This window comes from Strix uralensis, chromosome 4, assembly GCF_047716275.1.
Source record: "Strix uralensis isolate ZFMK-TIS-50842 chromosome 4, bStrUra1, whole genome shotgun sequence".
Lineage (NCBI taxonomy): Eukaryota > Metazoa > Chordata > Aves > Strigiformes > Strigidae > Strix > Strix uralensis.
The window spans coordinates 124,399,418-124,426,565 of record NC_133975.1 but is presented as its reverse complement, the minus strand read 5'-3'; the positions used below and the strand labels follow the sequence as shown (position 1 = coordinate 124,426,565).

General features: G+C 45.0%; 1 protein-coding gene across 1 annotated transcript in view; it reads right to left on the bottom strand.

The window, feature by feature from the left end:
- PRKCH (protein kinase C eta) overlaps positions 1–9,395 on the bottom strand; it is a 119,630-nt gene extending 110,235 nt beyond the window's left edge. The window contains exon 1 of the mRNA XM_074869003.1: positions 8,899–9,395. Coding sequence (XP_074725104.1) covers positions 8,899–9,258 — 360 coding nt within the window. The 5' untranslated portion in view covers positions 9,259–9,395. The remainder of the gene's footprint in view (positions 1–8,898) is intronic.
- Positions 9,396–27,148: the final 17,753 nt, after the last annotated feature.

Sequence of the window (27,148 nt, the reverse complement as noted above, 5' to 3'; positions counted from 1 at the left end):
TGCCCAACTTTTGTTTCTGCACCAGTACTTCATCTCCTGTCTGTTCAACAGCAAGGAGACCTCTCCTGGAAGGAGTCTGGAGAGCTGCCACCGTATCACTGATACAAATACAATCAACTCACTCATGAAACTCAATACTTACGAAACTTGGCAGGTGAACACCAAGAAAAAGTCTTTATGTAATGTCATCTACAGGTTTGCACTCCCTTCCCTCCTCCCCTGTCCACATTTTTCTGTATTGGCAAAGCTCACGGGTATCTGCAGTCATAGCAGCACGCTCTCATTCCAGTTCAAGCTGTGCCAACACGAAGGGCAGGTCTACACTGTATAATGGCGCACAGAAATTCCCATCCAGCAACAAGGAGGGACAGTGGACAAAGCTGAAATCTTATCCCAGACCTGAAGTCACAAATACCCTGTGTCTGTGCAGCCCAGGGCTGCCATCCTTCCCAGGTTGGGCTTCATTGCTTTGCAAGGTGGCACTCAGAGGAGACAACCCTGGGTGCGACATCCATCTGTCACACAGACAAGACACATCCCCTGTCTGCTGCAGATGCACCTCTCCATCTTGAGGGCTGCACCCCTCCATCAGGACACAGATTACCGGTGGGCTAGAGAGCACGAGGCCTTCTGGAGATGCAGTGGGTCCCACAAGGAAAACGGTAGCCAAAACCAAGCTGGCAGCTGCCAGAGCAACTCCTCTGCCTGCAACCTGTCCCCTGCCCCACACCTGAGGACCCCCAGGAAAGAGAAAAGCAGGGAGCAGGCCATCAGCTGGTAAAACTGCTCTGGCAGGCCTGTGGGATAGATTTGGTCACCGATTAGATGCCTCTGGTCTAGCGTAACAAGAGCACAAGGGCACACAAGGCCTCAGAGAGGCGGTGAAAAAGCAGTTTCTTCCATCACCTTGGGCCCAGCACAAATGCTGAGATTTTAGCACTGAATATCAGTAGCACTGCTCTTGCACAGCACTGCACTAACGCAACGAAACCTGGCTTACATCTGTTCATTGTGCTGGCTTTCAAAATAAAGCATGATGGTTTCCTCAGCAATTGACTTCCCTGAGTGATAAGAACATCTCATGACATCAAAGAATTAAAAATTGTCATAGGCATTGCAGAAATTTAAGTCATTTGTCTGGCTTACCCTAACTGGCTTAGCAACATTAATTGGACGCTTCAGGATGCACTTTGTTTTAGACATACATTTGCTATCTTTGATATAATTATAAAGCAAGTCTTTCCCTCGCAACCAGCCAGGGCCTCTTGTACCAGCACAACCAAGGGCATGGCTCGGGAGAGGAACAACCACCTGGTGAGCTCCATCAGGACACAACGCCAGGTTAGTTATCCAGGACTCCAGCCTTGTTCACTGCATGGCCCCACAAATAATGCAGGGGTGGAATAAGCAATCAGAACAAAGATTGCTCACTGTCTCCAGAAGAAATTAAGTCTGCAGCATGGTTTGACATAAATTAACTTCGTGCCTAAATAGGCTGAGATTTGGGAGGCAAGAAGGTGCAATGCCCAATCCAGGATTCTTTACAAAAGCTGCCAAAACCTCATTTCACTTGATAACTCTTCTGTTCGTCTTTTTCTCCATGGTTACGCAAAAGGTCCCCAATTTCTTGATTGTATTAGCAAAGCACAATAGCTACAATCAAGCCTAAACCATCAAAGGAGCTTTAATAGTTTGCAAAGAAAGGGTGGGAGTCTTATTCACTTCAGTAAGGGATATGCTTTCATATTGAATTACACTGTAAATCAGTAGACTTTCTAATGGCATTTCAATAGCTTAAACAGCCCCCTTGACAATCTTTTCTGCAGTTTATTGCCTATAAGCTCAAAATGGCCAGAAACCAAATCATTACTCAGAAAATACTCCAAACAGAAAGCCTCAGACAGTCTGGATGAAATGCATTTTTACAGAAAGACCTGTGGTAAAAGCTAAATATAAAATATGAACAGAGTGAGGTGAGGCCCACAGGGTGCAGAGAGCAGAGCTGGGGACAGAGCTTCCTGGGGTGCTGGGCTCACTTGTGCTGCGGTCACCTCACTGGCCCACTCCTCCTCCTCCTTCGCACGCAATCTCTCGGAAAAAGAACAACCCGAGGGCTGGGGCCATGGGTCTGCAAACACCCTCAGGAGCTTCTTCTGCCATGATTAACACTGCTGAAGGAGACACAGGCATCAACCCTTGTCCTGCCCCCTCTTCCTCTTACCAGGGCTTGTCGGTAATTCAGTGGCAACACCACCAGCTGAGCAACAGGCAGCAGCAGAAACAGAAAGCTAACCCTAGCATCAAAGTCAACCCCACACCCCAGCAGCCACATCAGCAATGGCTTCAACAAACAACTCCAGAAAACCTCGTGTGACTATACGAGCTGGGGCCTCTCCCAGCTGCCCGCTTCACCCCATGCCAAGAAGTTGCCACCAAGCCAGAGAGCCAAAGCGCTGGTGCATGGGCTGGCAGGCAAAGGCAGCGCAGGCTGACAAGCCAACTGTGCAGGGAGCGGACCAGGCTCCAGCTAGAAACCTATGTGCCCACTGTGTTGTGGAACCAGAAGGCTTGGGTACCTTCAGTGGGGTCTTTTGGCTCAGCAGCTGCTTGCAGCCAGGGAAAGAGAAGCAGTGATACTTCCACAGCCTATCCCAGCCAAACTGCCATGGGTGGGAAAGCATGCTCCTCTCCCGCTCACCTCTCTGGCAATCCCAGAGGCCTTCCCAACTCCAACAGCATCAAAGCAACAGTTCTCAAGACATAGCTGTGGAAAAACAAACCAAGCAACACACTAGAAAGACGGTACTGCAGCAGGACCAGGCACGCAGCTGCGTGAAGGACAGCCAAACACATATTCTGCTGTACCCAGTTCGAAGACAGGGCATGAACTCCAGTCCCACAGACCACTACTGGCATCCCAGTGGCTCTGACCACTGGAAATTGGCTCTTCCCATGCTTTGATCAAATCTTTCCAGCCTAACACACTCTTTAGCAAAATGCTTATGTTGTCTGCAAGGATGCTCACACTTGCCAGATAGGCCATTTACTGGGGAGGAGCTCATGGATGAGTGAGAAATAGGACTCCTAACTAGCTCAACTTCAGATGCTGAAACAGGGAGGTAACTGTGCAGCTCTTCGTGACACAGTCGTTCTCAACTGCCTTGATCAGCAAAACTGTTATTAGCATCACACGCCCCAGGATTATTTAATACCTGACAAATAGCAACCAATTTTTCCTTTATTTATTTATTACAGCCTTTGTTTTAGGCTGCAGGGCACTTTTCAGTAGCCTTGGTGCATGGGACTCTGCTGGCATTTTGAATGGTTTGTTCGTAGAGCCAACAGATAGCTCTATGCTAAAGGAAAGACACAGAAGTCAAAATTCTGGTAGCTTTCAAAAGCCATCTTACCTTCTGCAGTGGGTGTTTCTCTCCTCTATTCCCATTCAACATAGTAACTGCATATCAGTAATAATAATTACAGAAATTACTTAAAACTTATCAAGAAATAGGGAAGGAGCTTAGAGAATCACGGAATCATCTAGGTTGGAAAAGACCTTGAAGATCATCCAGTCCAACCATTAACCTCACACTGACAGTTCTCAACTACACCATATCCCTAAGTGCTATGTCAACCCAATTCTTAAACCCCTCCAGGGATGGGGACTCCACCACTGCCCTGGGCAGCCCATTCCAACACCTAACAACCTGTTCTGGAAAGAAATACTTCTTAATATCTAGTCTAAACCTTCCCTGGCGCAACTTGAGGCCATTACCTCTTGTCCTATCACTTGTTACTCAGTTAAAGAGACTCATCCCCAGCTCTCTGCAACCTCCTTTCAGGTAGCTGTAGAGGGTGATGAGGTCTCCCCTCAGCCTCCTCTTCTCCAGACTAAACAACCCCAGTTCCCTCAGCCGCTCCTCGTACGACATGTGCTCCAGACCCTTCACCAGCTTCGTTGCCCTTCTCTGGACACGCTCAAGTAATTCAATGTCCTTTTTGTAGTGAGGGGCCCAAAACTGAACACAGTAATCGAGGTGCGGCCTCACCTCGATTGTGCCAAGTACAGGGGTAAGATCCCTTCCCTGTCCCTGCTGGCCACGCTATTTCTGATACAAGCCAGGATGCCATTGGCCTTCTTGGCCACCTGGGCACACTGCTGGCTCATGTTCAGCCAGCTGTCAATCAACACCCCCAGGTCCCTCTCTGACTGGCAGCTCTCCAGCCACTCCTCCCCAAGCCTGTAGCACTGCTGGGGGTTGTTGTGGCCCAAGTGCAGCACCCGGCATTTGGCCTTATTGAAACTCCTACAGCTGGCCTTAGCCCATCGCTCCAGCCTGTCCAGGTCTCTCTGCAGAGCCTCCCTACCCTCGAGCAGATCAACACTCCCACCCAACTCGGTGTCGTCTGCAAACTTACTGAGGGTGCACTCATTTATTCAAGTCTAGTTTGCAGTTAATGTGCAGCATGACTTTCACACAGATCACAGATCTGTGCTATGTACATGGTTGCCATGTGCATGGAAACAGAAATCACGTGGACAGATTGCTATTGCTCTTTATCTCAGCCTGCTATGTCCTATGGAAGAAAACACCATTTACTTCCACTCCACAAGCTGCAGTCCATCACTACAGGTGGGCATAGGCTGATGCAGACACAAAATACTGCATCGCAAAATCCTGCCAACAGCTATAAAGTATTTTTGGCTTCCTGATACAAGTTTTGCCCACCTGGAGAACACTCTGCAGTAAAGTGGGAGTCAAAACAAAAATCAACCATATCCTATTTGACTTCCAGCACCCTGGCTCTCTGCCAAGGTCATGATGCTATGGGGAAGAAGCTGCATTCTCCTTTACCTCTTCAATTTAACATTCAATAAATACAATTGCATATAAACATGGGTAAAATGTAATTCTTTTTGCCTTAAAGAATAAAATTCATAAAAAATATACACAGGTGAAAGAGCTCAAGCTAAGGAATGCATGAGAATTGTTTTAATCTCTTCCTGCACACGTGAGCAAATGGTAACAAACTCATCAGGAAGTTGCAACTGGCTCATTAATCTTATAGTCCATCTGTTATCTAATTTCCTTTGGTATACTCTGATAATTTGCTACTTCAAGATCAAGGTTTAATTTTAACTCCTTCTTAAAGTTCTAGAAATTATGACATCTCTACCCAGGGACTAACAATTTTTACAATCGTAATTAAATAATTCCCTAGTAACAATGCAATTCAGTATCTGTAAATAGTGTTTCCCCAAGCTTAAAAGTTACTTCAACTACTACATAAAACTCACAGGAATAATCCTATGTATTGTAAACATCGCCCCTTTCAGCTGCAACTCAGTACTCCAAATTATTTCTGTTGTTTCCCTGACATATGACTGCTTCCCACACTGCACTCAGAGACAGTTAAAGAGCAGACACTACCTTTTAAAGGTTCATATGCTGAGTAAAAATATCATAGCACATGCTAGTGCAAAATCAAATGCTTTAAAAGACAAGTTTCAGTCCTGATGTAAATCATAACAACTTTCGGATAGCAGCCAGTTTAATTCTCTACTGCGTTGCACCTGGCAGGGTCATGTGCACCTGTGTAAAATGCTACCATTCAGGTTTGCACAATTTCACACCCACACAGGAAAATGCCTACCAGAAAGAACATGGTACAGGAAAGATCGCGCCCAGTTTTAACTACATTAAAGCATGCTGAAGGCAAGACTGCGTTTAACTGACAATATTAATAAAAACTACTGCTCCGCAACTTGACAAGTAAATATAAGAAATGAGCAACAGAGAGAAGGGTCTTGAAGTTAACAAACTCTTACAGATGTGATCTGTGTAAAATTAGTCAAATATGTTTAACAACCAATATGGAAATTAAAAAAATATCCAGACCATACCAATGTGTTTACTAGAAAGACTTCCAAAAATAATCAAAATGGTTAGAGGAGAAAGGGTCAGTTTTGAAGAGTTTCTGGAACACGGATTTTAATGCAAGCCATGAATAGAGAACTCTGTCCCAGTACCCAGTGGGATGACTCAGATGTGTAAGCATTACTGATGAGACAGTTCATGTCCATACGCTTACTCATCTGCATAAGTGTTTGGGGTCATAATTGCAGTGATGTACCTGCAAGTCATCTGGGAAGCACCAATGCTTACACACCAACTGCTCCTACTTGCCTCTCGCTGACACTTCCTACAGTTCTCACAAAGAGGTGGTGACCAATGTTACAACTAAACACTTTTTTTTTCAGCAGGAGAAAACCCACGTTTATAAACATAACAGCATGAGCCTGAGAGCTCATGCTGAAACTTGTAAGCCAGCACATGAGCTGAGGGACTGTCCCAGGTAAACCCCAGCAGCTTGGCTCTCCGGAGAGCTCAGGGAGCAGAGGCAGCCAGCTGCCCTGCCCTGTTCGGCTGTTAGCAATCCAAGGAGCATTTGGAGTTTACCAATATATTGCTGGCCTTGTCTCCAAAAAGTGAATGTAAAAATTCTATTTCAAATCAAAATGAAAAACTGTGCACAGCCAAGCAAAAGTGTAAGCCAGGTTAAACTTTGAGGATTCACCAACTTTCCCCTCACTCCATTCACTCCTTCCTTGCCTATATGTGCTTTTGCTCTGGGGAAGGGGAAAAGGGCAATTTGAAGGATTTCAAAGTGGAGGTGTTGCAAATCATCTACAAATCCCTTGTGGTGTCTTGTATCGTGCCAGCAGTTCATGGACCTTGTGTTAGTACAAACCAGCATTTCCGATCCTTCTGATTACACAAAACCCCGTGACAGCCTTGCTGAATTTATCAAGACATATTAAATTATCAGGGCAAGATGCTGTTCCCTGTCATCACGTGATCCTGGCTGCACGCTATGCGAGATGCTAACAAAGCAAGTCAAAAGGGAGGGGAGAGGAGAAAGGGAACAGAAGACGAACACTTGCTTGCTCCCTGCTAAATCCATCCCAGTTGTAATTTTTAGACATTAACTGAAAAGGAGAGCAGCAGCTCTTAGTCTCTGTCTACATGCCCAGATATAACATCAGTTTACATCAGACTAGTTAAAAAACTCACTGATTTCCCACCCCATTGCACCCATCAACACACAGGTACGGGAGTTCATAAAACACATGCCTACCCAGCAGGGATATGAAACTTTTCCCTCTCCAAAGACCAAACAAGCATTTCAGGCCACAGACTGCATTGGTCCTAAAAACTCAGCACTGCCAGATGGACGAAATGAAAGAAACAGTGGGCCCCTGGCCATGCATGCATCCACACTGGAGGCAGTATTATTATAGATATTTTCATAATGTAAATAAGGCCACCACCTTTGCAACTGAGCAATCCAATCCCACGTGTAGCCAGACCCAGTGTGACTGGGACTCCAGCCTCCTGAGAGGATAGGGCTCCCTTCAACAGCCAAGAGGAAACACCCCCAGCAAATCAAACACAGAGAAAACCCTCAAAACCACAGCTCTCTATCCGGAGCTCGCTCCTTGCCCTGGCCCACAGGGGTCCATTCTGTATTTAAAACTGGTTTAGCACAAGTCCCAGGAGCAGTTTCTCTCCAGCAGCACAGCCAGCCTGGACAGCTGGGTACGCACCCACTGAGCAAACCCCTGTGAACTCTGCTCTGCTTGTGCTGTCAGCAGCAATACCTGAGCTAACTCATTTGAGGCTAGCTTGGATCCCTCTGCCTGACACAAAAATCAGTGATTGTCAGAGAGACCACCTTTACTACATGAACCTCAAGCCTATCCATAGGGTACCTAAGTACACCATAAGAAGAAAAAAAAAATAATACCAATATACACATATTAATCAGTCCTGTGACTGGTATTTCCCGGTAATTACCCCAGAGGTATAGTCTCACATGTCAGTCACTGACACTGGCTGAGAACAGAAAGGACCAGCATTCTCCCCAGCGATACGATCGATCGAGATGCTTATCTGTTCTCTACAGTGTCAGCTCTCTTTCCTCCACGTCTGATTTCATTGTGGTGGCTACCTGACCACGCGTGCTGAACTTCTGGCCTCAAAAAGTTCATACCTACCTTAACCTCGGAAATTCTCAGCTCTTCTGCACCTCCTCTACGCAGAAGAAATGCCTCTTTTTCCTTCTCTTTTCTTTTTTAACCTAACACTTACAAGCAAACTACTGTCTGGATCAATACAGTCACTTCCTCCTCCTTTACAGTACTGGAAGCAAAAGCACAACTTCAGAGCCTGTACTATTCCTTTAATTTACCATTAGGACTAAGGTATAAATGAGGTTCTCTGGGCCGGATGCAAGTGACATCTACTTGGAAATAACCTAGAATTTGCTGTGAGTGAAACTGTGTTAAACCAGCACAGCAGCGTACATAATAGACACAAGACTAGTCCTGCCATTCTGTTAAGAAGTCAAAGACATTTGCATGCACACATCAAACAATTGTGCAAGCATGTGTAGATTTGAGCAGAAATACAGCCAACCCCAGGTATCCAAGTTTCCAAGTATGTCTCTGTGCACAAAGCAAAAGAAGGATGGTGCACGATTGTGTGAGTCTGCAGGTGTACTGTGCTGGTTGTGTGTCGCAAGTCTTTTCTCTGCTAGTCTACAAGAGGAGACTTCACAGCCCTCACCTACAGCGTCTGGACCCTCAGCTGAGGCTTTTTGTTCTTAGAGTCCCAAAATGCATCAGTTGAACCAGCAGTCTAAGCAAATCTAAAGCACAGGGGCGTAAACAGATGCATGAAGCTACACCTGTGTAACACAGACACACACGCTGGGCTGCGTGCGTCTGCAGCACAGGCGTGCAAGGACAAGCCCCAGCTCCGCAAGTACCTTCGAGCACCTTCATTCATTCAGAGAAGAGCCCGGCTCCAGCTTCTCCTGGAGACGGCTACTCACCCAGCCTTCGAAGCTGTCGCTGGGGCCCGCGGAGCGCAGGAGGTCCTGGAAGTGCAAGGTGCAGTTGGCCACGAAGTCATCGTAGCCGATGGGGGTGTCGTGGAAGACGGACAGCTCGATCTGATGCCCGTCGGTGACCGTGGCGGAGAACTCCTCGTTGTAGGTGGGTTTGTTGGTTTTCTGCTTGGTGCTGGTCTGCCCAACGCGCACCTGGTCCACGCTGACGGTGACATAAGGGTCCAAGAGCTGGTAGCCCTTGCGGAAGAGCGAGTGCCGGAGGGACCAGCGGGTGGGCTGCAGGCCCACCGCCTCCCCAATCCGCACCTTCAGGTACCCGTTGAACTTCATGGCTCCGGACATGACCGCCCCCCCGGGGCGCCCGGGAGCCCGGAGGAGAGCCAGACCCCTCTCCCGCGGAGCCGGGCCGGCAGCCAGCCCCGCCGCGCCTCTTCAGGGGGCCGGGCGGCAGCGGCGCGCCCGCCCCCGGGCCATGCCGGGGCCCCGGAACCGCCGCCCCCCCGCGCACCGCCCACCTCCCGCGGCAGCGGGCAGCCGCTCCGCCACCGCAGCGCCCGGCCCGGGCCTCTCCTGCCGGGAGGGAGCGGCTCGGCTCGGCTCGGCGGGGGACACCTGGGGCGTGGGACGGCGCCGGGCGGGGAGGAGCCGCGAACCCGCGCTGCGAGGGCGGGCTCGGGGTGGGGAGCGGGCGGGACGGGCGCTCGCAAGACTCGGCTCGGCTCGGTGCCGGGCGGTGCCCCCCCGCCGTTCGCACAGGTGCGGCCGGGAGCAGCCCGCAGCCCCCGCCGGCAGAGCCCGGCCGAGCCGTGAGAAGCGCGGCGGGGAAAACACCGCCCTTCCCCGGCAGGACAGCGGCGCGGCCCCCCCGGGGCTCCCAAACACCCCCCCGCGCTGCCGCAGCCCCTTCCCGCCCCGCCTCACACCCCCGGGGAGGGGCCGAGGCTGCACCCGGTCCTACCTGCGGTGTATGGAGGGTACAAGTGCCTGGGGAGGTGGCAGGCCGCCCAGCACCCCCCCAGCCATCGTGCCTCGGCTCTCCGGGCAGGCGTTTGACAGCGCCCTAACACTGGGGCAGCGCATTTAACTGGGAGGACGTGTGCCGGGAACATAAAGATATGTTGATTTTGCTATTGAAAAGTTTATTGTTACAACTCTGCCGTTTGGCATTAATTACATACAATTAACATTCTTGGCACTCGGCGTGACGGGTTTGTTTTGGGGTGGATTTCTTTTGGTTTTTCATTGCCCTTAATAAAGTCAGAATTTAAATACTCTTAATTACTTTTCCCAAGTTCACAGCGAAACGGTGTGGACTGGGTAGGGGAGCAGCGAAATTCTGCCTTCCTGGTGATACTGTTTGGCCGACGTTGTCAGAATTAGGTTGCAATCCCCGCAGTGGAAGATGTGGTCATTTGAAGGTCACCACCACCCAATGGTGCCAAGGCTGGCTGAGAGCGTGCAGCCTCTTTTTGTGTGTTTCTATAATTTATTCTTGTTTACTTTTCCAGCCTGTTTCTCTCAGCCCTTCATCTTTCACATTCTACCCATTGCCTAGCAGACCACCTCAGGTTTCCCACTCCCTTTCCTCTTTGTCCTCCTCCCCACGCCCTTTTCTCCTTCTGGACACTCCACATTTTGCAGGAGCACCAAGTGAAGGCTCCTTCCAGCCTCAGACAGAGCAGGGCTCCTATTGCCTCCTCAGGAGAGAGCAGGTGGAACAGGTTCAGTAATGTGATCATTCCTCACATGGAAGCAACAGTTCTGCCAGAAAAACTCGTAGACCCTTAAATCAGACTTTTGACAGGTCTCTTTCCAAGGCTTTTAAGTTCCTTGATCTGTCACTATTAGCTGGAGAAATTAAGTGTTTAAGAATTTCTTGAGCTTGGTTAGGACGGTTCATTCTGGGGAGGAAGGAACACAGGCTTAATCTTAGAAATTGCCAAACTGCACAAAATCCAGCTACCACAGGGTCTGGGATCTTGTCTCCAGGAGTGACCAGCTCCAGGCCTTTTAACAGAAGGTATGGCCAAGCACACACAGACTAGTCTATTCCTATAAAAGACTTCAAGATTTAGGAATTTTTTTTGTTGGGTTGATGTTCCTTCTGAAATGCATTTTAGCATTAGCTATGGTCATTCTGGGTAGTTTTCTTTTCCCTACAGATACCCTGTTTATAATCTTCATAGCTTTTTAGATTCCTCCATCCCACAGCAGTGAGCTTGTCAGAAATAAGCATTTATTTTTATCAGCTGCATATCTGCTATCACTTTAATTTCTCGATTCAGCACAGTTTGTTCTTCTTTCATGACACCATAAAATAAAAAAAACCCTCTCATTTCCCTTCTCAAGATCATCATTATTGGCCATTTTGCACTTTCATCACCTTTGTCCTTCCTAGTCATGAGCTGTCCCTTGGAGTCCATATGAGTCAGGACAGAATCCATAGTGACCATCATGGGCAACCCACAGTTCTTGGAAGACTTCACCAGGACTCTGTAAAGGCTGCAGACAAGACTTAAAGACAGCTTGAACTTTAAAGCACTCAGCATGACTGTCCACAGAATGAGGCTGAAGGCCTGATAAAGGCTGGAGTGCTCACTCTCTGAACTCCAAATCATCAGATTTTATTTTGCTGAGAAGCCTTCCAAGAGCTCAGCGCAATAGCAATCAAGAATGTTTATTTTAAAAGAACAAATTTTGGCTTAGTGCAGTATGTGCGGTTTGCCTCTAAGTTTCTTGTGCTGAGTCTATTTGCCTCATGGAAATTAAACCCTCTGTAGGCTCCACCAACAGTGCAGATAAACCCTTTTTAGAAGTCTGAATATCAACTTAGATTCACGAGAGATGTTGGAAGTTGGAGACTATAGTTAGTAGCTAAACATGAATAGCAGACTGCTATAATACTGTCAAAATTTTTCTCTTTACCTTTTCCTCAGCTTTCTGAGGAAGCAGAGATAAAAGTCTTCCTAAGCAACTTGTAAGGACTGGCTCACCTATTTACTGGCATGAACAGGGAGAAGATCAAAATCTGCTAGTTAAAGGTTCAGACAGTGCCATTTCCTCTGCTTAATCACACAAGGTGAAGTACTTGCTGCACTGGAGTTTCATATATAATAGCAATAGGAAAAGGGACTTAGAGAACTTTTTCTATACAGTGGTTCACTGGAGTCTTGTGTGATGATTCCTGTACCTGGGCCTTTAGAAAAAACAGAAAGTATTGTAAAACTTAAGGAAAAAACAGGTGAGCCTTAGTTATAAATATTTCTGATGAGCAGCAGTACCCATTGCTAGCCAGTTTTCCATTGAAAGAAAAAATCAATCCTGTGGACTTTTATGATGTGAATCCAATTAATTTTGTTTATCCACTTGAACCAGTCTGGAACAGATCATCTCAAACAGCATCCAAACACACCCCTATCCTGAACTCCCAGCCAAAGTCCAAATGTCCTGTTCTCGAAGAGAACTGACTAGTGACATGAAGTCAGAACATACCCTGCCTACTCTCCAGACATCCAAACAGCAGAAAAACATCCCCAGTTCAGTATTTTCTTCCAAGAATCAAAACATCCCTGCACACAATGACCTTGCAAGGCTGAAGGCAGCAGCACCATCTGGTGATGGCTGCACTGAACCTCCTTGCACAGCTCTCGGTGCCAGGCAGATCTGCAGGAGTATGACTTCTCCTCCCCAGCAGGAGCTCAGAAACCAGGTTCCATACACGGCAAGTTGATTCATTTTGTGCCCTCAAGTGTTCAGGGAGGCTGAGCTCTTCCTGCCAAGCTGCATGGTTTCCTGAGCCATCGGCCAATGACACATAGCTGTTCAAGAATCTGACTGAGAAGAATGAACAGATCTCCTGATGTTGTGCCTGAGCAGCAGCATGGTGGATGGCCTGCAATGGCAACGAATACAGAATAAAGCGCACGAGGGAATACAATCTGAATTATAGCTAAATTACAGGATAAACAAACAGGTAATAGGCAATCTTATTAACTTTCTACCACTCTAGGAGAAGATTTTAGTGTAGTGGTGGAGAACCCCCTGGAAAAAACAGCTTAGTGCTCACTGACTATCAAAAAGACAAATAGACTATTAGTAATTATTAGAAACAGAACTGAGAGCAAAGCCAAAACTCTCACTCAGGCACTGTATAAATGATACACCCATACCATTTATATTGTGTGCAAGTCTGCTTCTCCCTCCATCTCAAAAAATGCACACTAGAGCTAGAGAAGGCACAGGAAAAGATGATAAAGGTGATCAAAGGCATGAAACAAGGTTGTGAAGGGAGAGAGGCAGCCTAGTTTAAGATTTGGGGAGTAGGAAAGAGTGACTGAAGGGGAAAATGTGAGGGAGATCTGTAGAATCATAAACCATATGAGCTGGATGAACGGGAAAGGATTTTTCATTCTTTCCCAGGAAAGACCTAAGGGCACTCATTGAAATTATGAGGTAGCAGGTTTAAAACATACAGAAGCAAACGCCTTTTCACACAGTGCATAGCTACAACATAGAATCCCTTGCCAAGAATGGAGGCCAGATATATAAACAGCCTCATAAAGGGGCTAGACATTTGTGGAGGATGGACTTACTAGTAGCTACTGACCATGAGATAAACCCTGGCTCAGGAACTTCTTAAACCACAAATTGCCAGCTGGGAGGATTGAACAGAGGAAGGACCACTCTGTGTTTCTCTTCTTTCTTATCCTTTTCTGCTTAAGCATATTATTTCTTACTCTGAAGCCTTGGTTACTGGCCACTCTCTAGAACAGCATGGCTGAGGTATGATGAATCTAGGAGGGACCCAGTGTGCCTGCTGTGTTCCTCTGGATTGTAATTTCCATATCTAAGTGAGAAAATTCAGGAATGACACTTCTTGAGACAGGCTTAGCAACAGTTCCCTGTAGATGGGTGAATGGCCAAAGACAGGAACAACTCTCTGAGTTTACTCTTGCATTCTTCCTTCAGGTCACAGTAACCTTAAGGGTAAGTTTATGCAAGTTCTCTCTTATGTTTTTGGTAGTCCATCTGGAAAACTTTTAATTCAGCTCCACAAACAAAGCCAAAGATCTTGGCTAAGCCCAGTTGCAAGTTTATGATTTAACCTTGGCCTCATCTCACACTGCAGCTATACACAAAATAGAGTCCATTCATGCACCATTTAAAACCCCCACTTCTTTTTCCTACCAAAGTGGGCATTATTCCCTTCACCAGTAACATATAATTCTGTAATAATTTAGTATCGTCCCCATTTGGCAAGTTAAGGGCAAACGTTTAAATTGCTCCACTTTAAATTTCTACCAAACACTGGTTACATTCAGAAGTGAGTCTGTAAAGCAATGGAAAAACTTTGGCTTTCACAACTACCATTGCAAAAATGCTACTGACATTTCTTGTAAATGGAACTGCAGTTAAATATGCTTTAAAAATACAAAAATTAAAAGAACTGTGGAGGCTAGTGAAGCAGGAACTAACTCTATTTGGTTCCTCTATTAATTTTAGTCTATTTATACAACTTCCCTTTTATAGTTCTTTCTGTAGGAGTACTTGTTAAACCTCTAAATAATGACAGCTGCTAAAAACTGAATATCCCATGTGTGGAATCATTTGTGGTCTGGGGAAAAAAAAAAAAAAAAGAAAAAAAGATCAAATTCCTCTCTAATGATAATAATTATGGGATCAATCCAAACCTCACTGAAGTCAAAAGAAAAGCTGCCACTGACTTAAGCTATACAAGAATCAGCCCTAGTTTGTATGTCTGCTGTTGCTCCTGATTTATTCCAGTGCAAACTAGAAAAAGATATTTAGCCTAATATCAGCTTTTCTTATTTAGCATGCATACTTATTTTCCATAAGTAAATCAGAGCTCACCTGATCCTTATTATTTTTTATTTTTTAGAAAACACCAGGTCAGTTTATAAAGTGCTGGTATTATAAACTGCAGAATATAGTTTATAAGAGCACTAACTCCTACAAGCCAACCATTAATACAACTAATGGCCTGTTTGTTGTATTAAACTGCTCTCATTTGTCTGGGCCCATTAACAAATGCAGTGGTCATTAACTGTTAACAGCAACTCAGTTATTAGATTTTATTACTTGTACAGGAAACACTGGAGAACAAACTGATTGTTTTGGTTTACTGGGGTTTATTTCTTTCCCAGCAGTCTTGCCCTATTATTTATAATTTAGCTCCTCACTTGTTCCCAAACATGACTGACACACTCGGAAATGGGTTCAAGCCATCCATGTAGACAGTCAGTTCACATGCCAGCCCCTCCTGCCAGCCCCACCTAGCCCAACAGACCACTCCTTTGAACCAGAGAGCTCTGAGGCACCGGGCGTCTGGAGTGGACTCTGCTTTTCTGATTTTTCTGTATCTTTTTGTTGGGCAGCAGCTTCCACCCACATACATTATAATGAGGTTTAAGTAAGCAACACATTAATATGTATTTAGGAGGCTGTAAAATCTTCTGCTTCATTCATGGTTGTCTCTCTCTAATTCATTGAAATCAGCATTCAAGTTTAAAAATAACTTTTACTTCCTCTTCGTTGGGACTGATGCATCAAGTAAGGGTGATCTCTTTCTGTCTTGCACAAACATTTAGTCCAGATAATTGTAGAAGTCTCTTCTGACCTTGTGGTTTACAAATAAGCTTAGAGCCACAATCTTGTAAACGCATGTCTGTGAGGAATATTACCCAGTATTAACAAGAACTGAAAGACCTTCCACGTTCTGAATGCTGAAGAGCCCTGATGCACACCTTCCTTGCTCTGCTTCCTTCACCCTGGTTCGCTTCAAAGCAATAGAAAAACAATACCAGTGTCAAATTGTCATGAAGAACCAGCAATGGCTTGTCATGAAAGTGGCTTTCAAGCAGTCTGAGCAGTTTTCTTCAACCTGCAGTGCCATGATACACAAATGAGGGAGGAGACACCCAGAAATGTGTTGTTAATGCTCTTTGGAAACAGGATCTTCCAGACTCCCACCCATCAGTGTTAGACCTGACTGGTGTTGCAAGCCAACTATCAGTACTTAAGAGGTGGAGATATGTGAAGTGACTGTGGTTTACCCTCTGTGGGATGGGTACACACGTTGCATTTGAGATGCCCCACCAATCCTCTTCTCGTTTGGCTTGTGAAATAGGGTCTTATCAATGGTTTGATTACACACAAAGTGGTCAGAGGATGGTCATGGAGTGCAAGTTTGGCCAAATTACATCAGCCCAGTGCTATCTGCAAACCCATTCGGATGCTATAGCAGCCAATGGATCCAATGCAGCACAAGAGGAAAAGGGTGAGAGATTTTGCTAAGAACAGACTCAAGACACTGCTAGTTTGTATGACCAACACAGATGATTGGGAAGTGCTTCTATTAACCCTGGGGCAGAGGTTAAAGCCTCTTCTGTATGACCATGCCTGTGTCTCACGTGGTACGTGCATGGGGATGTGTAGTGTTGTGGTGCTGGGAACTCAAAAACATGAGTCAGCTGATCTGCTCCTGCCTATAAACAAGGCACTTCTGATACAACTTCCCTCCTATCAGCTTCTGATAACAACTTCCTTCCTACCCTCTTTCCCAAGCTAGCACGTGCTAATATGTTGTGCAACAAAAACAGTCGAACAAGAAATTCAGAAGTATTTAAGAAGCCCAAGGATGTGCACATTATGCCATTAAGGAGCAGAGACTTGCTAGGAATGACCCCAGATCATCAGGCATGTATGCATTCTCCTTACCTTGCGGTAACAGGGTAGAATAAAAAGAGCATCTCTGCCTCTTTCAGCTTCTGGTGCAGCTCAGAACATAATAAATCCCAGGATTTTCCATGAACAGCAGGTGTGTTCAAACACAGAGGAGACCCCACAAGCTTTGATTTACATACAGAAAGTAGGTGCCAGAGCTGTGATCTAGACCCTTGTGTCATTGTACCAACCTCCCTCTCCTGTTTCCTCTCCTTCTCCCTCAAGCTCCTCTTGCAGAAACGGGTCTTTCTAACAAAGTCACTGTGCACTTCATGCAGCATGTTATTCCTTCTTTTTTCTCCCACTGGATCATTTTTCTTTCTCCTAGGATCTGGGTGTCAGCTCAGCAAAGGAAGATCCTGACACAGCAACTGAAAAGCACATTATGATTGAGGTGTGGCTGACACACCTGAGGGACAGGATGTACCATCCAGAGGGACCTGGACAAGCTCAAGAAGTGGGCCCATGTGAACCTCATAAAGTTCAACAAGGCCAAGTGCAAGGTCCTGCACCTGGGTCAGGGCAACAGCCAGTATCAATACAGGCTGGGGGGATGAAGGGATTGAGAGCAGCCCTGCGGAGAAGGACTTGCAGGTACTGATGAATGAAAAGCTGGACATGAGCCAGCAATGTGCGCTCACAGCCCAGAAAGCCAACCGTGTCCTGGGCTGCATCAAGAGAAGTGTGGCCAGCAGGTTGAGGGAGGGGATTCTTCCCCTCTACTCCGCCCTGGTATTCTGCATCCAGCTTTGGAGTCCTCAGCACAGGAAAGTCATAGACTTGTTGGAGCAGGTCCAGAGGAGGCCACAAGGATGATCAGGGGGCTGGAGCACCTCCCTTACGAGGACAAGGCTGAGAGAGTTGGGATTGTTCAGCCTGGAGAGAGAAGGCTCCAGTGAGACCTTATTGCAGCCATTCAGTACTTAAAGTGGGCTTATAAGAAAGATGGGGACAAACTTTTTAGCAGGGCCTTTTGCAATAGGACAAGGGGTAATAATTTTAAACTAAAATAAGATTCAGACTAGATATAAGGAAGAAACTTTTTATAATGAGGGTGGTAAAACACTGGAACAGGTTGCCCAGAGAGGCAGTAGATGCCCCATCCCTGGAAACATTCGAGGTCAGGTTGGATGGGGCTCACAGCAACCTGATCTAGTTGAAGATGTCCCTGCTCATTGCAGGGGGGTTGGACTAGATGACCTTGAAAGATCCCTTCCAACCCAAACTGTTCTATGGTTCTACGATTTGCCAGTGCACCCAGCCACAGCACACCGATGGGCTGATCCTTCCACTTGTGAGATAGCTTTGCTTATACTCTCCATACTACTCGGGTCAGGAACTGCTTGCCTAAGCCAAGTTCAGGAGCCCTAGATGCATGTGGTAAGAGCTTCACATTCAGCTCAGCTCATTTTAAAAGAAAGTGAATTAGGAAATTAAGATTCAGAAGGGAGAGTCAGGCCAGGGCCCATCACTGCAACAGTATGTAGCTTTATTTCATATCAAGGAGACTTAGCCCCAGTGTTCCCAATGAGAGAAGCAAGATTTCAGTGAGGACGAGCACTCAGCTTTCAAACCTGTGATTCTCTTGTCTCTGCAGCACACACCCCATCAGGCATAGATGCACATCTCTGAGGTAAAAGATGCCAAGATATCCTGGAGGAAAGATAGTTTCTGGAAGCAGGTACCTACCACAGCCAAATAAAACTTTCATGCTTCTGGATCAACAGGACAGACTCCCAGTTGTGCTAGACCCTGTGCAGGTGTCAACCTGATGTCTCTGGGAGAGGAACTCTGCTGGCTGTGGAGAGCTGGGGGCTGCGTTGCTGAGGAGATTCAGAGAAGTTTGGTGGGCAACTCCAAGGGCTGCCATGCTCTGGTCCTGAGGAGAAAAAGCAACAATCCTGTCTGCTTGCATTGAGTGATGAATAATCTCTGTGAGGTGAACTGTGTTCACCTGCCTGGTCCTCATGGGAGAGCCTGAAACTGAAACAGGTGAAACAGCAAATGATGGAGAGCTTGGTAAACAAAACCACTGCAGTGGTTGCCAGAGATCTGTCCAAGAACTAGCACTCCAAATGTTCCCCAGAAATGTTTATCTAACATGAATATTATTCCTTAAGAAGAAGGACATTGTTCTTTTCCTGAGTAGTTCAACTTTGCGTTTAAGTCCTCAAAAGACTGAACTATGACCTGTGCTAAAAGAATAGTAGATATTGTTTAACAGTAAGTAGGCTAAAGAGGAGAGAAAAATAAACATATTAACGTTATAGGACCATTACAATTACATGTTGCAGACTCATTATATTAGCTAACAATACCTCAGTTGACTCCTTTAACACTGGTAAAGGATCAGCAAGCCCTCAAAGTTCTTTTTTGAGTCAAGACTTAGCCTGATCTTGCAGTTTCCTGACATGTCTCTCATTGAATTCCTTTTTCTCCTTTAAAAAAGTCCCATCTGCCAAGAACTGCACATTCTTTTCTTCAAGTGCTGAACTCTGTTCCACTGAAATGCAGTTCACCAATAATCTCTATTTATCTGTACATTTACTAGTAACCACAAGAGCTATCATCTTTAATACCTATAGAGAAGATGGAAGTTGAAAAGCCAGCAGGAGAGGGTTAGAATGAATGGAGTTAAAAATATACTGAGGTGAGTGTACTATAGAGAATATAATGATGATGAAGAATGCTCAAAGGCAGAAGGAAACAGTTGCCTGGACTAGGTGACTAGAAGTAAAAAAAAAAAAAAAAACCCATAGGAGGTATTGGGCATTATTAACCTTTAAATTCTACATAAGCAATATCAATTTTTATTCTTCAGTCCATTACAAAGAACTTTCCCCTTGGTTCAGAACCAAACCTCAAAACACCCCCCAGTGCTGTGGCAGGCCTGCACTCTGGGACTTGCTGTGCATCAGATGTATCTCTGTGTTTCTGCTTTAATTATTACTGATAGAAAGAAAACATGCTGCATGTGCACTTTTACTGATATCTTGAAAATCTCGGTAAATCCTAAGAACTCAGTAAATCCTAAGAACTAAGATGCCATCCCAAGTACTCATTGAGACAAACTGTTCCCAATTACTTAAAATAACACCTCTGTTGGTGCACACCTACGAGTAAAAGTTACCTGCATGTCCCCATCCCCACTCCATGGTGGTTTTCACAGTGATACTCTCCCCTTCTTTTGAATCAGAGTGTAGGCTCAGCCACTAAGTACCAGTGTAGTCTCAAGCACAGTCCTCTCTCACATATCGCACCAAGAAATTCTGAGATGTCTGTGAAGAAACAGGGAGAATTAATGGTCAAGACCTCCCCATCCATCCCGTTTCTGCCCCAAACTCTGCACGCAGGAAGCAAACTATACATATGGATGCTCCTTCTGAGCTACGACTCACTCTGAATAACCAGCAGAGGAAAAAAGAAATATCTCAGGATTGTCTAAAACTTCAAGGCGCTGCTCCAAAATCTTAGAACTTACAAAACATCTACAAACCAGAAGGTATAGCCACACTGCACAAGAGAAAGGACTCACACACACACAACGCTGCATCAGCCAGAAACCCTTTAGTGCAGAGCTATGAAAACCAGGTTTTCTTCCCTTATCAAAGACCTCTAGATGGAGCTACCTCTTCTGTTTTCAAACCAAGCAACAGCTAGTGAATTACTGTCAGCCTCAAGGCAAGGCAAGAAAAATATAATGCTATGTAAGGGAAGGAAGCTTAGGCATTTGCAACAATGTACATGGGAGCATCATTTTGCATGCATGTTGTGCTGTCGTTAGCTATTCTAAGCTTTTTCATAATCCTTCGAGAAACCAGCTGTGTTGCCAATGCCCTTGTATTGCTTAAAAAAGTCACCCCTTCCAGGAGAGTAACGTTTGGGAGTGAGAAGAGAGTCAAACTGGGCTGAAGACTGCTGAGATCTGAATGTAAACAACGTGCCAGATCCCCAGCTGGACAGAAATCAGCCAGACTACTTTATCTCAGTGGTGTGGCGCTGATATACAGAAGCCTGGGAGCTGAGCTCAGTGCTGGACTAGGTCCCTATGAAGAGGGAAAGGCTGCAAAAACTGGGACACCAAAGAATTATTTTGCCTCCCATGATAGGGGGCTTCATTTCTGGAAGGCTTAGCCCTTCCATGGACAGCGGTAGTGATTTTCCCAGCAGGACCAGCCAGTCTGAAGAGAACTGACTGTGTGAGTGTCACGCTCAGCCTGCGTGATCCCGTAAGCCTGGAGAACAAGCCTTGAGGGGACCACCACACCAACACTATGCACAGGAGGAAATGCTAACGACATTGTGTCCCTCTTTGCACTGCACTACTCCCACCAGGCCTGAGGACTGCGAAGCCCTGATTTTGGAAGGATTAAGGCAGCACACATCTCCCTTTCAACATGACCCCTAAACCCACCTGCACCCTTGCACAGGCTGAAGAGCACAGATGGGCAGGGTCCAGAGTCAGCATTTCATTGCCCCTAATTTCTCATCGACCCTAGAAAAGCCCCCGGGAAGGCAAAGCATCCCTGCCCTCCCTCGGTAGCCGCTGGCTTTCAGCGCTGGCGGTGCCTGTTCCGCTAGAGGGTACCCTCACCCCGCCGTGGTGCCGCGCAGGGAGCTCTGCTGAGAGCTGCTCCTAATGAAACATGAAGGCCAGGCCCAAGAAAGTAAAAATCAAACTTTACAGAAAAGCATGCTGTAATTTTATGATGCGCTTTAATTTGATTCAGTTTACTTAGAGCAGCCCCCTGGGCAGGCTGAGACTGCACCGTGCAGTGTACGACTGTGCTTTCAACTAACAGCTCCAGCCTCTTCCAAGGACGTAAATGTTAAAGCCTCCTGTGCAATCAAAGCCAAAAATGACTCTGGGGAGTAAATGAAAAAAAACAGGAGGCCTGCAGGAGCTCACATTTAAAATACATATTTAATCTTATTAAAGGGATAAGAGCAAAAATGTTCAGATCTCTAATATTATTTGCATTATAGCAGTGCCTGAGGGGAGTCAAATAAGCATAGGACTGCCCTGGGCAAACACCTAGTAAGGAGCACATTGCTTGTCCCACAAAACTTGCAATCAAAACAGACAAGGCATAAGGGAAGAAGGAAAACAGACCAAATTCGGAAAAAGTGGTGGCCCGAGACTACCCTGCAGATGGGACAGAGCCAGGAGTAGGACCTAGGTCACCCAGTTCCCCTACCAGGGTCCTCCTCCTTGGCTCACACCATCTCAAATGCTGTATGTTCACAGCGTGCCCTGGTTTCACTGTGGTTTGTTTTTTCCGGCTAGGTTACAAACATGGACGCACAGCTCTTCTGAAAGCCAGGTCCCCTGCAGTCCAGTTTCAGTTAAACTAAAGCAGGTCACAGGAAAGACTTAGCATGAGTAAACATTAGCCTAAACTGTGACCTAGCAAAAAGAACCAAATATTTGGAAATGCCACCTATTTTCATGTCGATGGAAAAGACACCCAGCACTTCAATCTCTGCCTGTTCCAATACCTCCCATATCCCTGGAGATTGGTGGCTAAGTCTGTACCTGCCATGCTCTAAGGGAAGCTCAGGACTTAATGAGCAGTTTGGCTCACATAACGGGCTATGCTAACAGTCAATTTTTCATCCAAATTAGAGGTTTCGTCCTGGAATTCATGCAACTCCATCTCACTTCCATGGGAAGTGACAACTCTCGGCTACAGCGAGCGAGCACCCTGCCCCCATTCTGCTCCATACTGGTGCAAGACCTGGTTTGCTTTCTACTAAACTGGGACCTTTCAACAGCCTCAAACCAATGAAAATTGCAGTTTCTGTGAATATTTGGAGTTGCTGAAGCTGTGTCACTGATGTAATGGGATCAAATTATGAAGGAAATGTTAAGATATGTGACAGCCTGAGGTCTCTCACAGCGAGCACACTACAAAAATCATTAACTGGTAGGGCAGAAGAGAATTGTTGAGCAAAACGGATTAAAACATTCCACCAAAACAAAGCCCTCTGATGGGAAAGGTGCTGGTTTCCACCCGTCTCCCAGAGGGAAAGCTGGCTCAGCCCAGGATGGGATTTTGGTCAGTGTTAGAGATGGGTCAGCAGACAAGGCACTCTCATGGGATGTGGCACACCAAGGTGTAAACCCTAGGTTTACAAAAGGACTTGAAATTGGGTCTTCAACATCTCTAGGGACTGCCCTAACCACAGGGCTGTTTGCTATTTTGGTACCAGCTCTGTTACTCACGCAGCATTTTTGTAGTGAAAGGAGAAAAGAAAAAATCTCTGAATTAATAACAGAAAAAAGTTTTCTTCAGAGGGCTGAAAAATTATTTGCTTCCCTGTACTAATTACTTAGCATCTACCTTACATGCCTGAAACTGTCCCTGATGTCTGAAGAACAAGTTGGATAGAAGGGATTTTTGTGAGCTGAGCACTATTGGACTTGATTTGAGAGCCAGGAAAACCTGTATGCAGGTACTTCATCTGTCCATACTGCAGAAATTATCGAAACCCCATTGATGTTGCGGGGGAACTTCCCTGTCTGGAAAAGGGATATGAGGATCTGTCTGCAACATTAAATGTGACTGTTATAAAACTTGTCCAGATAGAGTTGGTGGTTCATTTTTCATTCAAACCATTTTTCTCCTTTTTTTTTTGGGGGGGGGGGGGGTGGGGGGGGGGTGTGTAATGAGGGGAGAAGGGGGAATAATAAACCACGACAGATTTCTCACATAAAATTATATGATGTGGTTTTGACTAATACAAATATTTCTGATGGATGTGTCTATACAGCTCTGCCTGTAAAACATTTTAGGAGCCTTGTGCACAAGATGTGTTCTGATATAGGTGGATTATACACGAACAAGCAGTGCAATGAATGCACGCTCACACGCTCCCCAAAACCCCTGTGGGTTGGTAGATATCAAAACCAGAACCTGAAATTCCCTTTTGGAAGCCTTACGTACGTGCTTGGAGCTTTCTCCCTGCATTCGATCGACTGATTTACAAAATTAATAGCAGATGAATGCCTGTCATTTCCCTGCTGATTTTGTCAGTGGCTGCACCCTGTGGCAATCAATGTTTTTTAATGGAAAACACCATGTATTTCAACTGGATTGCTTAGTTATATTTTGGCATTCTGTTTATGACAGAGAATTATTTGTTATTGAATCCTTAGTGGTCCATAGCATCAACTTCATTCTAATTACCAAGGCAGTCAAGTAATAGTTTTCTCCATTTACAGATATTTGTAGGACTATAACCAGAAAGCAAGCCATGAGTGACTAGGCCAGTAAACAGTGCAGTTTGCTGACTAGTGTTTGTTTTATAACCTTTGGCACATCTTGATATGTACATAATAATAGTTCTTAACCCATAAATAATATTTTACAGAGGTCACACTATAGTTATTTAAGTTCAGGGGTTTATTTCCCAGAACACTAAGTAGCTGTGAATGAATTATGTTTAGTCTGATCTGCCACAGAAGGGTCATAAACTTATAAGTTGTAGCAAACCATGGAATATTACTCCTGTATGTCAGGCAAACTGTAAATGTAAAAGAATAATGCTTGATAAGGGGAAAGTCTTTTTATTTGTTAAAGTAATATGTGTTCCTAGGGAAAGACTATAAAAATTCATGTTAACTTAAGTGACAATTTGGGCAATCTCTCCACATACAGCTTGTGAATTCTGCTTGCTACAGGGGACTCTCTGCGTGTCTGAGAGGCTACAAAATCCATTTGGAGCAGGCAATCTTTTTCTTTCTTGGCTCCCTTTGGCTTACAGTGTCCCAGAATCCACAGGAGGTGATGAGAGAAACTTTTGTGCCTTTGCATAGGGCTAATAAAAAAAGAAGTCATTAAATGTTGCCGATAGCCTGTTCAACTGCAACAGCCATAGACGAAGAGAAAGCTGGCAAAGAAGCAACTGGCACACTTGAGACCATGTCCCATTTCCCTGTCTCATCTGTGGCAGGTACAGCACTGTGCTAGCCCCAGCTTTTTGTTATCAGATGAAGTGGAGAAAGCCGAGGGCTCTTAAAAATCTGAAAAGTTTCATGGGTGACCTTTAAGGGATGCTGTACTGAGGCGGTGACGTCTTCCCAAACCAGAAATAAAGTATGAACCAAGAAGATCAATAATGAAGATCAGATCATTCTGGTTCTCCAAAATTTTCCGACTCCAACCAACTACTTTGCTCCCACTGTCTGCAAGGGGCCTTGCTGTGAAATTCTAGCTGGCCTGGAGACTTTTAAGAAGAGGAGATAAATAAAAATAAAACAAAAAGTCACCAGCTGCATTTTTCAAGTTTGCACTCCTCATGCTCGATGCCTAAATCCAGGATTAGCTGCTGTGAGAGTGCTGTGGCATGGTGAGACAAGACCTAGTTCATCACCCAGCTGAGCCCTCTGTTTTTTGCAAGTTGTGTTAATGTTCTGGCACTTCCTTCTATACAAAATCAGTCCTGCCTAAATGAATACTTTCATACCGGTGGGGGAGATTTTTAAAGTAAAAATATGACAGTGAATTGTTGAGTTCCCACTGAAAGCCAGCAGGAGATGCATGCCTAACTTGTTCATTTGCCTTGAAAAACTCCAGTGAATATTATTTTGAAATTTGTTAACTATTACAAAGAAAATAAAATTTGGGTGATATTTCTTGACTTTAAGAAATTTAAGAACAAATTATTTCTTCTGTGTATAACCTTTGAGGGAACTTTGTGGAACTCATAAAAACAAGCCTTTTAAACTAAATAAAAACACTCCTAAGTGTTCTGACCATGCTGCAAGTATTCCAATTCATAGATGCTTTCTTATGATGCTGAATTCAAATTGAACTGTAATTTCTGGGGGTGGGGTTCTAAAATCAAGGGGTTCTGTGAACTGCATAACTTGTGAAACCTGGTTTCCTGTGGCTGTGTCTCCTGCTTGGATCGTCCTGTGTCTACCAGAGCATGAACTCCAGCAGAGGCTTCTCCTCTTCTTGGAGTTTTCAGTATGACTGTTTCTCATGTATTTTCCATTTCTGTTAATACAGCAGAGGCTGTGTTGCAGCCTTTCTCTGGGGGGGGGGGGGCATTCATTTGCATCTTTGCCTTTTACACAGACACCTGTTTCCATAAAACCTGTAGGAATCATCTGAATCCTTACTTTGAATCTTATTCCTCTTTGTCTGATTTGGTTTAAATTCCCTAAACATTTCAAAACTTTTCTTGGGTGAATGGAAGCCAAAAATACAGGTGTGGGAAAATGGTAATTTTGTTTGTTTCTTTATCCATAACCATAAGGATAATTTCAGCTGTATTCTATCACTGAGTTTATTTATTGTGAAATTTCAATTCAAAATAATGGGAAAATGAAATAAACTAACCATAACATTTCCTATACCCAGAGAAGTTTAAGAAACAGAGACCTTGGGCTCCCTGGCGATCCAAACAAGTGATGTGTCACAAAGCTCCTGACTGTGCTCTATGACCATCCATTTCAGAGATACCAGCATGAGGTCATGTTGTATTTTTTATTATCTGTATTTTAATTCCATTTGAGATTACAGCAAATAACATCACTGTTACATAAAGCATAATAATTGCTCAGTCCTTTACTTGCCACTCTCAGCCACCAGACAAGAGTGGGATATAAAAAGGTTCATAGATATTTCCTAGGTAGTGAAACCTCACTGAACAATGTAGTATAAAGATTACTGGTTTTCAAGGCCACTTTATACGTACGTGCCATTGCCCTTGACTGGACAGAAGACACGTAGTGCCATTCCTATATTGCTAGGGCTTGTACAGCGAATAGGACTGTGATTTTAATGCATGAAGGTCTTGCACTTGATTTCTTAGTGCAATACATTTTGTTTCATTCTGGTAAGGAGGATATTTATAAAACAAGGTGTTTTAAAACATGACATAATTCTCTGATCAGAAGGAAACATCAGCTTATTACTTACTCAATACATTGTAATTATTCAGTGCTTTAAATAAGCAGATGACGCCCTTAAGGATGCTATTGTGCCAAGCAACGTACAAGTAAAAAATGAAAAATGGTCATCTTCTCCCAAGAGGTCTCATGCCCATGCCTACTTCTGTTAAACATATGGGACGTTCAGCATCTGGGCACATTTGTGACCATCAGTTCCTTGCTGCCTACACCCACCTGTTATAAACACAGCAGCTCTGTGTTGTTCACAGGAGACATCACATTAAGCTGCAGTTTTCCATGCCTGTACTTTCTGGCAAACCCAAAACCTACACTGGTGTCACTGGAATTTCTAAGCTTAGACAAGCAAGCAAAGTCAATAGCTGTTGGTTGCCTAAATAAAACTGGAAGTGTCCTTTTAAAAATCCTAAACCTGGAATTTTAGGTGCACCAGAAATAAAAAATCAGATTCTTTCTGCCATTATTACTAAATACAATATATGATAATTCATTTAAGACTCTGTATTTATCCTTTCTAGACATTAATCATTTCCTAGCACCACAAAGCATCACTCAAGCACCATTCTT